This window comes from Plectropomus leopardus, chromosome 2 (genome assembly GCF_008729295.1).
Source record: "Plectropomus leopardus isolate mb chromosome 2, YSFRI_Pleo_2.0, whole genome shotgun sequence".
Taxonomy (NCBI): Eukaryota; Metazoa; Chordata; class Actinopteri; order Perciformes; family Serranidae; genus Plectropomus; species Plectropomus leopardus.
The window spans coordinates 10036290-10052696 of NC_056464.1; the positions used below are offsets into that span (position 1 = coordinate 10036290).

Genomic DNA, 16407 nt, shown 5'->3' on the forward strand with positions numbered 1-16407 from the left:
AGTGTTGCTTTTTAGTCAAATAATGAGGATATCCTTTTGAACATATTTGCCTTTGAGTAAAAATCTGTAAGAAGTATAAAGAAAAGAAGGGCAGGACTGTTTGGTACTTTACCAAAAATCTTCAGTGATGAAATGTGGCCCTTTCATTTTCATTTCTTCTTTATTTTCTTATATCAAAGCATAATCTTTTGTTGTTACGCTGATAAAAAAAAAAAAAAAAATCACTGTGGGACTATAGAAACTGATTTAAGAAACTGTTATATTAAACATCAATACGCAGACAGGACTGATTTTTAAAACATTAAAAAAATCCAATGTCTAATATCTTCTGAAGTGATATTGAAGTTAGGTATTTCTTTATTCCTCCTTTTGTATCCCTTTTTATTGGCCTAGATTTTTAACTATATTATATTTGTATTTGAGATGAACTGATCTGGGTATTAGAAAACATGTTTTGTGATCGTGTCTTTTAATTTAATGTGTTTGTGACTCACAGACAGTGGAATTTGCAGGGTGGGACTTTTCGCTCGTGGCTATTAATGTCTTAGTCATCCAACCTTGAGTGGCACTCCTTCAGCCTCTCAGTGTCGGTCATGTCCTCTGAATCTTCAGCCCTGCAGTTATACAGACACTACACACGCTCTGTGAACAAAGTGTTTGTTTGGTGTTGGTTGCTATTTAAAGAAGTCATAACAATGTCAAGAACATGATGAAAAGGGGGAATTAACTAAGTACGTCTTGTCCTCTTATTGTAATTGGATATTGCTTTCACAGCACTTGCATTATTCTGAGTACTTTAAAAGGCCAATGAGTTTATTTATACTTTTTAATTCAAGTTTTTTCATGGAATTAGAGTGGATTTTAAATAATCCTCAGAGTACTGTTTTGTCTTCTCAAAATAATCACCATGAACTGCATATAGTAGTTTCAAAATTGCCAGATTATGGAGGCATTTACTGTAAAAATAACATTTTAATGTTGTTGGTTAAGGTGGAGTCTATATGTTTTGTGTGTAAGGATAGAAGATTAGTATAGAGAAGTAGATTAGTATAGTGAAGTCAATTTGAAGTAAATTACAACTACCCTACTGTAAAACTACAGTAAATGCACTTGCAATCAATGCTGATGCTTTTATTTTGCGGTTTTCCTTAAGCTGGTTAGGTAAGCTTTCACCTACTTGTGGTCATAAATTCTAGATAACAAATTCAAATTGATGTTTCTTTTTCATGGTTTTTACAGTGAATTTCTCATCTTCTGTGCTGTGATTGGTGGGTTCTGTGAAAGCGTCACCTCTGTAAACAAACGACCCTCTGGTTGGGGAAAAGACAGAGCAATGGAGTAGCATACACGGCAATCACTTGTGATTTATGCCGCTGTAGAAACACATTACTTTCCTGCAAGATGACAGACAACAAATGGTATGAGCATACGTGCGTGCGTGTGTGTGTGTGTGTGTCACAGACAAGGGAAAACGGGGTGTGCTCAGCTGTGTGGAAATGAGAAGGAAAAGTAACATTCTCCATCACGTACCCTCCCATACCTTTCCCCTCTGGTTTCGGCTCTTTAAAAGCTGCTGCCAGTGGTGTCTGACAGCCTCATTATCATCATCTTGGCTTGAGGGAATTACCATCCACCTTCGACACACAGGCAAACTGCAGTCAGTGGAATTAAATTATAGTGCAAAAGAGGGATCAGAAGTCCTCCATCAACAAGTCAGTTAGAAGAAAACTGGACTGTTATCATTTATTAGTGGACTTTAAGTGTGAGATGCTTCTATATTTAAACACCTTGGTGCTGCTCCTCCTGCAGCCGGCTCTGTCAAGCCCACTGACCACAGCTTCAAGAGGATATACCACCATATCAAAAATCACACCGAGTCAGCCGGCTGTAGATTTCAATGCCACCACTCTGGCTGTTGGAGAACCATGTGGGGTGTACACTCTGAGCTGCGCCAATGGTCTGCGTTGTGCTCCTCCAGAGGATGAACCCAGGCCCCTGCGAGCCCTGCTGGAAGGCAGGGGGGTCTGCAATAACACCAACAGCATCAGCCCCACTGAAACTGTCCACACTGAAGGTAAGGTTCACACTGTGGAGGAGGATGAAATAGGTGAGGGTGACGCATATGAAACGGAGGGTTTCGGAGTCCTCAGCAAGACATTTTTTAAATGTCAGACGCTTAATTTCCTGCATTCTGATGAATTGTTACTCACGGCATGATAGTTCTACATGAATATTTATTTACTGTCAATTATATCTGCTTGAATGTGTATCACTGAGACCTATTTTTGTACTTTTTACATGGAATATATTGCTGTTGTTGCTATTTCATGTTTTTATTTTCCGAAGGTATGTCTTATGATGAAACTGAAGACAAATTTGCACATTTGTGGGCAATTAAGTTTTTGTAATTTGTGTATTTTCTGCGTCATTTTATGGAGTAAAATGTATCCAACTTTGTCAAAAATGACTCTATTTATTTAGAGGCACGTATGCATTTTTGTAGATTTTGAGGGGGATGTTCCCCCCGCCCCCAAAAAAACCCATCTACGCCTCTGTTAATGGTACATAGCTTTTCTGCACTCACCATTTGCTGATCTATTTGCTAGTTTTTGACAATGACTTTCTCACATTTAATCATCCAATAAGCAGTCAATCGATCTTCCTGTAATATGATCGTGTGTGTAATAGTCAAGAGGAAACACACTTTTTTTTGTACAAAATGAGTTTCTCTCTCCATGTCCCGGTTGCTCAGTCCCGGAAAAGCTGTTACATAAAAACAGGAGATGAAGTGCAATATTACAGTGGGTTGCATAAAAAAAGTTTTTATGACTCAGTGGCGGCAGCATAAAACCATTGATTTTCTTTACAGGATGGGTTTTACTATGTCTATTAGAGCTTTTAGTATCATAAGTGCCGTTAGTTACCTAAAAGTGTGTTACAGTATTCAAGGAGTTCATAAAAACTGAATAATTGGAGTCGACCTCACATTAAAATGAAATGAATGTTTCATTTAAACATGTATTCACAGAGTTACAAGTGATCAATGCTTAATGTCTTTTTCTGTGTGTGATCCCAGACCCTGCAACCACTGAGGATCCAGATGAGGTAATAAAAAAAATCCTGTTTATCTGAGAGACAGTTCATGAAGTATACTCAATCAGGCGCTCACATGCATCTGTCTAACTCTCCCTACAGGCGCCGTGTCGTAAACTGCTAACCACCCTTATCAAAGGTCTTGATGCTCATTTATTTAAGTCGCATCATGATATCTACATGCCCAACTGTGACAAACGTGGTTTCTTTAGAAAGAAGCAGGTGAGTTTGCAAATTATGAAAGACTTTATACATGTGGTTGTGTTTCCAGCTGCAAAGATGTCATGTTTTTTGCTGTTCAGTGTTGGTCTTCTCGAGGAAAGCGGCGTGGCAAATGCTGGTGTGTGGATAGGAATGGCATGCCAGTCTCAAACACTAAACAAACGGGCGGCCTGAATTGTTAAAATGCGTGAAGCCTGGACTGAAGCTTCATTACCGATACGAGATGAAGATGAAGGAACACCACACAGAGTCTAAAGGAGCTCAGCACAGTCTCACATTTCATTCTCCAGCCACCAATGAAAAGCTGTTTCCAAATCAGGTGCAACTTTGTCTCCTTGCGCCCTCTACTGAACATGTTGTATTGATTAGACATGACTTTCACGTCTACTTATAGAGGATTTAGACTATATCAAATTTATATCGACATGTTAAATTATCCCGACAAGAGTCACATTGTAAGTTGCAGAGAGTGAACTTACAGTTTGGACCACATACTCAAGTTGTTCCTCTTTGTGTTTCAACATTTAAATTACATGTTGAAACCATTATTCATTCTAATCATTAATTCATATTTCATGCCATTAACCACTTTTCAGGAACATTATAATTGGATCATTGTATCATATTTATACATGTATTTTCTGTTTTCACTTTGAAACCACTGTAATTATATTATTGTAATTTCTGTACATAATCTCTAGATGCAATCTTATTTATGTTATTTTAAATATGATATTATTATTTATGTTACTATTCATTTGAATAAGTGATTTATGAGCGCTTGCCTATAAGGGCAGACACCCATGGTATTGTTTGGAAAAACCTGAATTTATAATGCAGAATAACATGAGGGCATTATTATTATGATTTTCTGTTTGAGCATTCATGAAGAACAATGAGAGGAGGTGCGTTTAAGAAAAGGTTAAAACTGACACTGATGGGCAGTATTTCAAAAACGCCCATGAAAGACTTGCTGTGGATGCTTTGTTGGTTTCATGTCTTTAAAGAACCTTTTGTTAATTTTTTTCTTTTTTAATAAAAATTACTTTGCCCAAGAAATAAATCTATCTAAAGTAAATCATCTAGTGCTTAAAACATCACGAATAGAGCCCCAAGCTCCTTTACAAATTTGAAGATACCTTCAACTTTGTGTCATTTCTTTTTGACTGGACTGGGAAAGGTCTTAATATCGCCATATTGGCTGAAAATAAACATATTTAAAAGAAATATCTTTTGTTGTAATAGTCGCCTACTGAAACTCGGTAGGGTTGAAAGATTCAAAACCTTGTTGGAGCAGCCATTTATTTTTTACACATTTTAAACAAGGGGTATTTTTGATATCTCATATTGAACCAATCATAAACAAGCAACTATAACACTGCACACGCTCTGTGGTGATCCCTCTCTGCCTGCCAACAGACTAACTGAGGTCTCATACTTGTCAAAGTTATGTTTTTGTATTTGTATAAAAATGTAATTAATTAAACCGTTTTTATTAAAGTGGAATTAATTGTTAAACTGATATGAAATTGTTTTAACTGTATCTATATTCTTAAAGTTGATTGTTGCCCATGGTATTTATATAAAGGTAACTAACAGTGCTGGGGAGTAACTCATTACAGTAGTTAAATTTCAAAATAAATGTAATCGTAATCAGTTACAGTTACTGAACAAATATATGTAATTACATTACAGTTACTAATCAAAATGTTGGTGAATAAAATGGGGTTACATCAGAAAAAAAATCTTTTTAGTAAAAAGCTTATATGTTGAATAAAACATTTGCTTTACATTTTTTTGCCATGTAGGGATGCCTTCTTTTGGTGTATTTTTGGACAATGCATGTCAGCAAAGCTGTTGAGACAAATTTGAACACTTATGCACTTGTTTTTTTGGTCTTTTCAGCTTTTAAATAAGTTGAATTATGATTAAAACATTTGTCAGAAAAGTAATCAAAAAGTAATTAAATGTAATACATTATGTTACATTACTTTGATAAAGTAATTAAAATAGTTGTATAACTTTTTAAACACAGCAACTCATAATCTGTAACCTATTACATTTCCAAAGTAACCCTCCCAACACTCTGTATTAATTTGGTGCTGACAATCGTCATTGCATGTGGGAGCAGATGTGACATTTGACTTCTAGTGTTTCAGTCAATAGCCTACATTGCTTGTAATGACATTTGATGACTGTTAACAACTACAGCAAAATAGAAACAAAGTAGTTCAAAATAGGGTTGCAAGCTGTAAGCACTTTCCTTTATCGGTTAATCTGTAAAATTCACGATCAATTAATTGATTCATTATTTTAAAAAAAACATAAAAACTTTGCTTATCTTAAACCAAACTTGTTTTATCCTCAGTCAAAGCTCACAGCAACACATTTTGACAGCATTTCATAGGAATAGGAATTAATCAATTAAATTTCACGTTCGATTAAATTCTTGACGACTTATCAATAGACCACCGATTAACTGCTATTATCCCTAGTTCAAGGGGTTTTTGAGTAATAACATCAAAACTAAAAAATGGTCACATTTGCCCCCGGTCTCCCCTACTGGATATTTTGTCAGGAGGTCGTCGGTGTGTGATTTCATTGTTGTTGCTCTGACTGAAGTCTCTCTGGACCAGGAGGTGTTAAGTCGGTTCACAGCGGCAGCCAGCAGGTTGCTGCTGCAGAGGACTGTAACAGGCGGACTCCAGACTACTTTACATAGACGGGGCGCCACAGATGACAAGTGAAACCCTGCTGACACTCACACACACTGAGATCCGCGGGGACTAGCGATGTCTTCTCCCGGTGCCACCTCCAACCCTCTGAGCACTCTGGCGCCCAAAAGGAAAACCAAGAAGAAACACTTCGTGCAGCAGAAGGTGAAGGTTTTCCGAGCCAGTGACCCCGTGCTGAGCGTGCTGATGTGGGGTGTCAATCACTCGGTAGGTGCGTGGGCTGCACACTGGCACAATTGTAAGTTTATATCTGTGTGTGATCATGTTTATTAACTGTTCACCCACTGATCGTGCGCAGATTAACGACCTGAGCCAGGTGCCTGTACCTGTCATGCTGCTCCCAGACGACTTCAAAGCCAGCACCAAGATCAAAGTCAGCAACCACCTCTTCAACAAGTACTGTGCTCCACTCAACTCTGTCCGCCTCATTGTAGGAACCTTCAGCCTGCTGTTTCCTGCCTTTCGCACAGATTTTTGTGGCTCTTGTGATTTATTTGCCTGCCTGTGCTTATCAGGAGCTGCAGCCCCCCTTTTAGAGAATAACAATGCTTTTCTTTACTAACAATACCTTTAACATTACCAGGGCTAAAGCCAGCACCACTTACAATAACTGGCTAAGAAAGATGAAAGAAATAGTAATTTAGCTTGTCTGGGTGATTGTGTGCAGAATGCAATATTGTCAAGGTGATGTAAAAGAAAGAAACCAGGGTTAGAGAGGCAGTTGTTTGAGTGGTTGTGTAACACAAGGACACTGATTAGTTTATTACAAACAAGACAGACAAAAGCTTAAACTGATGAATTCATCAGAAGATGTTTCGGCGCTCGCAGAGGGTAAGCATCAGTCAGACGAAGACAAAGCCTATTTTAAAATAACTATTCATGAAAGATGGTGCCATACACTCCGTCTGACCTGAAGTTCACTTTCTATACCGATGGAGTCTCGAAAACTTGAGTGGCTTTCAATAATCCTTTAATCCATCCAGGAATCCAGGTCATGTAAAGACTTATAAACAGAGGTGGGAAGAACAATAAAATATGTTTTTCAAGCTAAAAAGTGCTGTTACCTTGGTGAGATTAACTCAAGTGCTTTTCATGCTGCCCGAGGTGAAAAAATACTCAGCTGAAAAAGAAGGATGCTGAAGAGAAATTCAGTCAGATAGTCTGAACATAACCAATGATACATCTGTCAATTTGGACAATTAAAAAAACAGCAGACAGACGATGGGTCCCTGGGTACAGATATGCTTTGTGGTAGATTTGCCTCTTTTTTGCTGTTATTGTTGTCTCTTTATTGTCATTAAGCATATTTTTGGGGTTTTGTGTTTCTTTGAGATAATTTTGTGTCTTTTTTTGGCCATTTTGGGCCTGTTTTAGGTGTCTTTTTTGGCCATTTTGTGTCTCCTTACTGTCTTCTCGCATATCTGTTGTCATCAAGCAACTTTTTGAGGTTATGTGCCTTTTTCAGGTAATTTTGTGGCTTTTTTGCCATTTTGTGTCTCCTTGTTTTGCATCACTTTGTTGTCATTAAGCGTCTTTTGTCGCTTTTTTTTGTCATTTTATGTCATTTTTTGGTTGTTTTGTTCTCTTTTTGGTAATTTTGTGTCTCTTGTGATCATTTTGTGCCTCTTTGGGGTACTCTGTCTTTTTTCTTTTTTCAAATCTGTGTTGTTTTTTTGGGGTTGGGGAGTGACACTTTTAGATGATTTTGTTCCTTTTTGATCCTAATGTGTCTAGCGGTTGTTTTGCCCATTTTTGTAGTGATTTTGCTATCTCTGATTGGATTGAATTTATTTTGAAAGGGCTTATCAGTGTAGAAATAGCTGCACAAAACAGCACCCATTTAAATTATGTAAAAAAAAATTTCTTTATCAAATTATTTAAACTTGTTGCTTTTAAGTACAGAAATAATATACTTGTGCTGTAAGAAAAAGCTATAGGAATAAATATATTTTCAGATTTATTTAATGAAGCATTAGTAGCTCCTGTGTAGCTCCTAAATAAGCACAGCTGGCAATAGATGCTGTGGGAGGAATGCTGCGGCACATCAAGCTGCATTGTTCTTACTTCATGTATTAATAATTAAAATGTCTTTGTTCCTCAGAGAGAATCTTCCAGGACAGTTCAAGTTCAAAGACTACTGTCCGCAGGTGTTTAGAAACCTGCGAGAGCGTTTTGGAATCGAAGACCAGGATTACCAGGTATGATCAATAACACACAATTTTGTCAAAATGAGACATGGACAAAAGCAAGATACCTAACAAGGTGAAAAACAGAGACACAGACGTTCACAAACGCAAAGCCTCCAAGATTGCGTTTTTTTCTTTTCTTAAAAACCAGACACTGCTCTGCATATATGGAGCTGCTCCCATCTGAATTTGCATTGCTTTGTGTGATATTTGCATGTGGCAGGTGGCAGACAGAGTCATCAGCTGCTCTGCTCAGTGCACATTTGCTTAGCACACAATTACTAGGTGAGGTGAACTGTATGTGCACTTTAAAGTCTGTGCTGATGAAAGTTTAATTTCTGCACATCTACAAGCAGAAAATGTCTTCAAACATCATGCGCATCAGTGCAAAAATGCTTTTTTTGTGTTCTAGCATAATAAAACAAATCTTATATTTCAGAAGTTCACATCTTTTTGCATGATGAATTGAATGAAAACATTTCTAAAACAGTACACCGGTGTATGTATATAAAAGGTATCACTGATGTGTTGGACAGCTGATGTCACATGTTGCCACTCCTCACAGATGTCATCCTCTCTCTCACCAACAGGTGTCTCTGGCCCGCAGTCCCCTACTAAAACACGAGGAGGGGCACAGCGTGGGCCTGCTGCTGACATCATACGACCGCACTTTGGTAGTAAAAGAAATCTCCAGTGAGGAGGTGGAGGAGATGCACAACATCCTCTCTGAGTATCACCAGGTAGGACGGACACAGGGTGGAGAGCTTACTTGTGTGGATGGGGCTAAAATGTCCCTTCACAGTGAGCAAAACCTCATTTTATTTAATCGGTTTTCTAGTTTGCGATTAACCCCAGTCAGTAAAATCTAAGGACACATTTCATCAGTTATATATTTTCCACGCATTTTATCCTACGTCTTTTGTATACCAGGAGAGAATGTGCTCTTTCTCTGATAACCCTGGTTGCCATGGCAAAGGTTTTCACAACATCAAAGCTAAAGGATGAGTGAATTTGAAGCAGAGAGAGACTTTCTTCTATAAGTGATGATACACAGCCAGAGCACTTCTTTTTACATTTAAATTTGATTTTATAAAGATATTTAATGTAAAGCAAAAGAGGCAGCATCATGAGTCTTTCAGACATTTATGAAAACAGACAATGGGAAAGTAGATTGAAGATGCACTCTCTCTAAATATATTCAGCTTGGCAGATTAAACACAGTACTGGAATTTTGCTTTTGTACCGGGTTGATGTACATTTCTGCGAACAGACCTTTTCACAGCAAATGTTTTGACTTGTGAAAAGGAAGTACATTTAAAAATATTAGTGATGGCTCAGTTCTGTTCAGTAAGCGATTACAGTGACACAGTGAGCTAACATGCACAATACCACGAACCTGAAACTGATGCGGCTAAATGGAATTCAGCCGTCATTCATTTTATTATTTACACTGCTTTGCCTATTGTGACATGCTGATAGAAAATATTTCCACACACTTAGATCTATGAAACGACAAACTTTATTCTGAGCTGTTGGTCTCCAGCATACATGACTCAACAATGGACAGATAGGTAAAAGATACCTGTCTCATTCTAATCATTGGCAGTATGCAATAGGGCTGCAACCTTTTTTATTTTTATTGTGTCTGTGATTATTTTCTTGATTAATCGATTAGTTGCTTCATCTGTAAAATGTCAGACATTTGTGAAAAATGTTCCAAAAGCCCACGATGACATCCTTTAAAATTCTTGTTTTGTCTACAATCCAAATAAAGTCATTTGACTGTCTTAGTCGAGCAAAGAAACCAGAAAATATTCACATTCAAGTAGCAGGAATCATAGAATTTTTACTTTTTTTTTTCTTGAAGAACTACTCGAATGATTAATCATTTTTCATTTCGTTTTAGCTCGGCTTTACTAATTTAATAGCTGACAACTAATCAGTTAATTATTGTAGCTCTAGTAGGCAAGACACCCCTGCACAACCCTGGTAGTAGAAGTACAGTACTAACCGGAAAGCATGTCACATGTTAAAATGTGTATGTCTATAAAAATGTTTGAATGCAAACTGGCATTGACTATTTATGCCTTTAAGCATGAATCAAATTTAAAAGGATAAGTTATGCAAAAAGTCACAAAAGGAGGAAATTAGATAAACTGTATAGAGACTGACACTTTTTGTTGTCATGCTGTAAACATCCTTATTTCTGCTGTAAAGTTGGGCATTTTAACATGGAGGTCTATGGGAACTAACTCACTTATGGAACCAGCCTCAAGTGGCCAGTAGAGGAACTGCAGTTGTTGGCACTTTCTCATTGGCTTCGTTTTTCAGCCCTGGAGGTTGCTGCTTGGTCTCACATCGCTCTCGTGTTTCCACAATAACAAACAAACACAGGCACATTACCCCCAAGCACTCCTCCATTATGCTACATAATGTATGCACTGCTACAGACCACCGAGTTTTTGTGTCCTTAATTTTTGCAAACATTTATTGTGTATTCACTGCTGTTCTCTTCTAGCACATCGTCACCTGCCACGGCAGCACGCTGCTCCCTCAGTTCCTGGCCATGTACAGAGTCACTGTGGAGAGCGAGGACACCTACCTGTTAGTTATGAGGAACATGTTCAGCCACAGACTGCACGTACACAGGAAATATGACCTCAAGGTAAATCCTGCAGCAGTCGTGCAGCTAGATGAGGATTCAGAGACTGTTATCAGTGCAGACAACTCATTGTTAATGGAGCACCGGCAGTCTGGTGTGTCGAAGCATCTGTAGTGTTTTTAATTTTGCCTACAAGCACAGACTGCTGGATTCATGCCCATTCATGTATTATGAAGACACTGACTCTCAGGGGCTTATTTTACTGATAAAAAATGATAGAATAACAGTTTTGTGATGTAATATGTGAACGTGGTTTCAGTTGCATTTTGGCCTATTAGTGACTGTGGGGGTCCTTTCTATCCTCAGGGGTCCCTGGTGTCTCGAGAAGCAAGTTTTAAAGAGAAGGTGAGAACACATCTTGTTAAAGATTGAATGATACACTCTAGCTGAACTGTACCTTTTGCAGTCCAAAAACTGTTAGAATTATCATTATTGCCTATTGTATTATTATCATTGGCAATTTACTGTGGGGATACAGTAACATTTGTTTTCAGTAACAAGCAAGCATAATGTAAAAAACAAACCTGATCTAACAAAAAGCAGAAAAATGTTCCCATAATTTCTATGTGCTGTGGTATAATTTCTTATACCACGAAAGAAATGACGGGTTTACAGCATTTAACTCCAGTGAAATAATACTGCACTTTCATAAAAATGCCAAATCCTAAATTTCCCATAATGTAGCTGCCCCTCAGACATTATTAACTTAACTGTTCTCACGGGCTGATTAACTGACTTTCTCTTGTAAAATTGACGGTATGTCCCTTTAGCAGATCCCTGAACCAATTCAAGCTAATTATCAAAAAAAAAAAAAAATAGAAATATTAAGGCCCTTGTAAGTGACAGAATCAATGTTCCCAGAGAACTGTAAGTAAATTGCGAAACATTAAATTCAATCTATAACTCTTTGTTGCGCGCTTAACGAGGACACGTTAACGAGCCTGAATTGGCTGCAGCTGTGCCACCAGCCTGTCTGCAGGTGTGGGTGTATATTCACGCTGTTCTCCCCAGTTTGACACGCTGTATGTCTAACAACAAACCAGAGACGTTTGCTGTTTGAAATGTGTGACTGAGGCCACAGTGCGAAATCACATTGTGTCTAATTGTTAAGGTTTGTGACAAAAGAGATTTTAATATTAGATTTTGTAGAAATCTCTCCATAGTAAAAAAAAAAAACACTTGGCAACAGACTTTAAATAACATCAGTTTGCCCTGACCTCAATAAGACAGAGCTGGTTGAATAGATGGAGTTCAAATAACTGCAGGGCTGTGGAAACCTTTGATCTCTCCAACGTCTGAAAACAATATTTGGGGTTAATATTATTTGACTTTCATGCCAATGGAAAAAGAAAAGGCTGCGTTTTAATGAGAAAAATGCTAATGAATAATATGATCTTTAGGCTAAATGTAAATTCACGGTTGATGACCTTCACTCTATATTCCCAGGTGAAGGAGCTGCCCACTTATAAGGATGTAGACTTCAGGAATAACATGCAAAAAGTTTATGTGAGCGACGAGGAGAAGGAGAAGATCATGGACAAGCTCAACAGAGACATCGAGGTAAGAGAGCAGTGTTGAAGAAGCATGCGGGTGATGTTTTCTCTGATATAATTTGCGCTTGTGTACATCCTCTTGCTGCAGTTTCTGGTGCGTATGAGGATCATGGACTACAGCCTTCTGCTGGGCATCCATGATGTCGAGCGAGCTGAGAGGGAGGAGGAGGAGGAGGAGATGGAGTCCTCCTATGAAGAGGAAGAGGAGGATGAAAACGGAGTGGCTCCAGGCTCCACCTCACCTGAGGGCATCGGTGGCTACATGAACTCCTTCAAACCCATGGGTCCCGGCGAATTCGACCCCTACGTGGATGTGTACGCTATTCAGAGCGCTGTAGGTGAGTCCTGACAACTTACGTGTCACTGATGAACTGAAGTAAGTTAAAGTCAGTGCCAGACCTTCGTATTCTGTGACCGGGGGCAAGTTTTCTCAGTCAGTCCCCACTCCACACGCCCAAAAAAGAAAAACATATGTACATAATTATTAGCTTTTATATTTACTGTAATTTATTTCAAACAATAAAAAGAGCACATGAGAAATAAAAAGTGACGCTAAGAAACAAATGATAATAAATAAACAATAGAAGATTACAGCAGGCTATGTGCAAATCTGCAGCTTTCTTCTCTTCTTTTCATTCTTCAAGTCTTGGAGTCAAGGATGAACTGATCAGATTTTGGTGGTCAGAGGTCAAGGTCAGTGTGACCCATCTGTTTCTCGTGAATGTGATATCTTAAATTGAGTGCCAGCCCTATTATATAATGGAAAGTGGCTTGTGCCAGCTTTTCTGGCCATTTTGAGTCATCTTTCAAGACCCACAGAATATTTTGTACAAAGACTCTGAAAACACAGAATAGCTCAAATGAAAGAAGAAACTCTCCTTTTCGTCATGGAAATACGTTTGTTTGCAAAAATACCACTTTTTTCTAGAAAGCTGAGAAAAATGCATTTTTGTGAAAGGGAGTCTGTCAAGCAAAACAGTGATTTGAATGTTATAATTTTGCCCTCAATGACATAAAAGACATCTGAAAATTATATTACAAATGTGTGTAAATGTGTAGATATGCAAAGTACAGCACAATGCAACAAATCATGGCCCCAGTTCAGAGAGAGAAAACCCACAAAAAAAAACCAGAGTGCTATTCCATTATTCCTAGCTGTGGTATTCAGGCGACCGGGCCTGCTTTGAACACTCTAATTTTTTCAAAGTAAACGCTTTGCCCCGTGGGACACTCAAGAGCATGGGGTGGGGGGGCCCGGGATCCATGAGAGTTTTCCTCAAGGGTTCGCTGGCAAAACTGGCCACTTGATCCTCTCCGTTTTTTTGGGGGGCATTTTATGCGGATATTGGATTGATGTAGCTTCATTGCTGTAGTTTCGAATCACCTCCGTACAGATCACTCTGCTCTCTGATCCCGGCTACTCCACTTCATGCTTTGATCTACCGTCTTTTGTACTCCAAAATTACACACAGGGAGCGGGAAAGCGCACTTTTGTGCCAGCCGCCGAAAACACACTTCGACGTACTTATATGTCAGTGGCACTCAGTGAGTTAAGGACATCTTGAGGGAATTTCTTCAAACATCCACTTTGTGTCATGGATCAGATCTTTAGAATTTGGTGGTCACGGATCAAAGGTCAAGGTCACTATAAACTCATCTGTTGCATTCTGGTGAAGGGTGTAACACCCTGAGGGAATTTTTTTTTTTCAAATTTGGCACAATTTGACTCAAGAATGAACTGATTAGAATTTGGGGGCCAAAGGTCAAGGTCACTGTGACCCCATAAAACATGTTTTGGCCATAACTCGAGAATTTGCATGCTAAAATATAATGATGAATTGATTACATTTTATATAAAAAGGTCAAAGGTGTACTTCACTGTGACTTCATAATGATCTACAAAAACACTTTTCTGGACATTACTCGGCGTCATGTGAGATGCTGAATTGGTGATACTGATCTTGGGTGTCCACCTTGAAACTGTGCTGATTGTATAGATGCAAGAGTGTTCTGTGCTGCTGGGGGAAGATGTGTTTTAATTATCTGGATGTAAACTGTAAGTGCAACTTGAGTGGTACACCTAGCCCGGCCCTAGCCCGTGTCGCCTGTACGGAGATCCATCATTGGTTATAGGAGCTGTGCTGCAGAGCACCTAAACCTCATCTCATGCTGGGTTTAAGCAGATAAGATCATACATGCTCACTAGATGCTGTGAATCACTCCCATGTAGGTGCACCCCAGAGGGAGGTGTATTTTATGGGTCTGATTGACGTGCTGACGCAGTACGACACCAAGAAGAAAGCTGCTCACGCTGCCAAGGCTGTCAAACACGGGGTGAGAGACTCTTTGAAGGGATTGCTTGGCATATGCTGCCTTTACATCTCCATCCTGTAAGGCTTTCATTTTCCATTCAGTGATCTCTAATCGACTGTCTGCGTGTGTGTTTTTGCAGGCAGGAGCTGAAATCTCAACTGTTCATCCAGAGCAGTACGCCAAACGTTTCCGGGAGTTCATCACTAAGATCTTTGCCTAGCTCAATAATTCAGATCAGGCTACTATCATCATTCAATACAAAAAGAGTCTCATTATGCAATACTTATGTAATCTGAAATCAACATCAGGGGAGAAACTGAAAATTTTATGTTAATTTTTAAATGATCTACATGTTTTGTTTTTTTTTTAAAGCATTTACCCTCCATATCATTCTGCACTGCAAGTTGGACTGTGGGTTTATTTTGAGCGGGGAACTGGAATTTGCAGACAAGAGTCTTCTTGGCACTTTGTTGTTGTTAATGGGTTTTCTTTTGTTTTCACTTTAAGTTTTGGCAATACTCCCCCGAACACAGTGGGAGGCGGAGATGATGAGAAAAACATATTTTCTCAGTGCATTAATTGTTGCAAGTCTCACTTGCTGCTGCATTGGAGAAAGATGTATGCTTTGCTCTTAAATATGAATTTTGGACTCCCTCTTCTCCCACCAGTGACAACACTTGACAGCAGAAGAATAATTTGGCCAAATCTACAAGGTGTCAGTTAAGACCAATACAATGTCCATGTCCTTGTCAGCACCAATGTGTTATTTAAGCTGTTAAAATGATGTTATCTCATACAAAATGTTGCCAAATACTGGATTAAAAAAAAAATAGCACCAATATAACAATGTGAATGAGTAGCAGCTGTTAAATACGGACAGCCTTCATTAATGGACACATTTTACAATGAAAATTAAATGATATTTAGCAATCTAGCATGGAGCTGTTACATGAATATGTAGATCCATTGCGTTGTTTATCGGTTAAGATATTGTGATTATGCTCTATTAAAACAGTTTTCACAAACGGTAAACAAATTGTCATTTCATAACAGTTTCACTATTTTGTTTTCCTTATCAGTAAGGGAATGCTTATTTTCAATTCGATTAATTTTTCAATATTCTGCAACTTTAAGTACAAATAGTCTAATGTTTGTGTTATGAAACTCAAAATGATTTTCTCACGCATCTTGCACATCTCCAGCAGTGCTGACTGGCAACGCTCCCCTCAGCTCAGTATTTATAGTGATACACACAGTAGCAGTGCAATGCATCAGAGGAAGCTACACACACGCTTGCATCATCTGATGTTTTATCACTTATTTTGATCAATTTAACAGCATTATGTGCCAATATATCAAAGCAATCACAGAGTTAAGATCGGCTTGACTCTAACAAGTGAATGCAAGTTAAAGCAAATTCATGGCAGTATCTTGTGAAATGTATCCTCAGTGGTGCTGCATTCATTTTTTGTCCTTATTTAGTCCCTCTTCTCCGTCCCAGTCCTCCTGGCACACATTCCTGAATCTCCTTCTGAGATTATCATGAGGATTTCACTTTTAATAGCTGAGTGGACAAACAGGCAGCAGAGGAAAGAGAAGATGAGGAGACACAAGTCTGTGAAAGTAACTCTAAAATGAGTCCA

General features: G+C 38.6%; 2 protein-coding genes across 3 annotated transcripts; both read left to right on the plus strand.

Moving 5' to 3' along the window:
• Positions 1 to 1567: 1567 nt before the first annotated feature.
• On the plus strand, positions 1568 to 4837 carry LOC121953284 (insulin-like growth factor-binding protein 5). Its single transcript, XM_042500289.1, has 4 exons — positions 1568 to 2074; positions 3077 to 3105; positions 3196 to 3315; positions 3396 to 4837. Exons 1-4 carry the CDS (start codon positions 1768 to 1770, stop codon positions 3495 to 3497), a joined length of 558 nt encoding a protein of 185 aa, XP_042356223.1. The 5' UTR covers positions 1568 to 1767; the 3' UTR covers positions 3498 to 4837.
• A 1151-nt stretch (positions 4838 to 5988) lies between these two features.
• On the plus strand, positions 5989 to 15646 carry LOC121953274 (phosphatidylinositol 5-phosphate 4-kinase type-2 gamma-like). Of its 2 annotated transcripts, none has more exons than XM_042500268.1 (10): positions 5989 to 6257; positions 6349 to 6446; positions 8152 to 8248; positions 8827 to 8976; positions 10755 to 10901; positions 11205 to 11243; positions 12345 to 12458; positions 12540 to 12789; positions 14682 to 14785; positions 14904 to 15646. In XM_042500268.1, exons 1-10 carry the CDS (start codon positions 6108 to 6110, stop codon positions 14982 to 14984), a joined length of 1230 nt encoding a protein of 409 aa, XP_042356202.1. In that variant the 5' UTR covers positions 5989 to 6107; the 3' UTR covers positions 14985 to 15646. The 2 variants fall into 2 exon arrangements, with proteins under 2 accessions (XP_042356202.1, XP_042356211.1); XM_042500277.1 differs by having other exon boundaries at positions 6214 to 6261.
• The last annotated feature ends 761 nt before the right edge of the window (positions 15647 to 16407 follow it).

Excerpts from the sequence above, each read along its gene's own strand:
- LOC121953274 (XM_042500268.1), top strand. The coding sequence starts at position 6,108 with ATGTCTTCTCCCGGTGCCACCTCCAACCCTCTGAGCACTCTGGCGCCC. Across the intron at positions 6,258-6,348 it reads TGTGGGGTGTCAATCACTCG|ATTAACGACCTGAGCCAGGT; the intron begins GTAGGTGCGTGG and ends GATCGTGCGCAG. Across the intron at positions 14,786-14,903 it reads CCAAGGCTGTCAAACACGGG|GCAGGAGCTGAAATCTCAAC; the intron begins GTGAGAGACTCT and ends GTGTTTTTGCAG.
- LOC121953284 (XM_042500289.1), top strand. The coding sequence starts at position 1,768 with ATGCTTCTATATTTAAACACCTTGGTGCTGCTCCTCCTGCAGCCGGCT. Across the intron at positions 3,106-3,195 it reads CCACTGAGGATCCAGATGAG|GCGCCGTGTCGTAAACTGCT; the intron begins GTAATAAAAAAA and ends CTCTCCCTACAG. Across the intron at positions 3,316-3,395 it reads GTTTCTTTAGAAAGAAGCAG|TGTTGGTCTTCTCGAGGAAA; the intron begins GTGAGTTTGCAA and ends TTTGCTGTTCAG.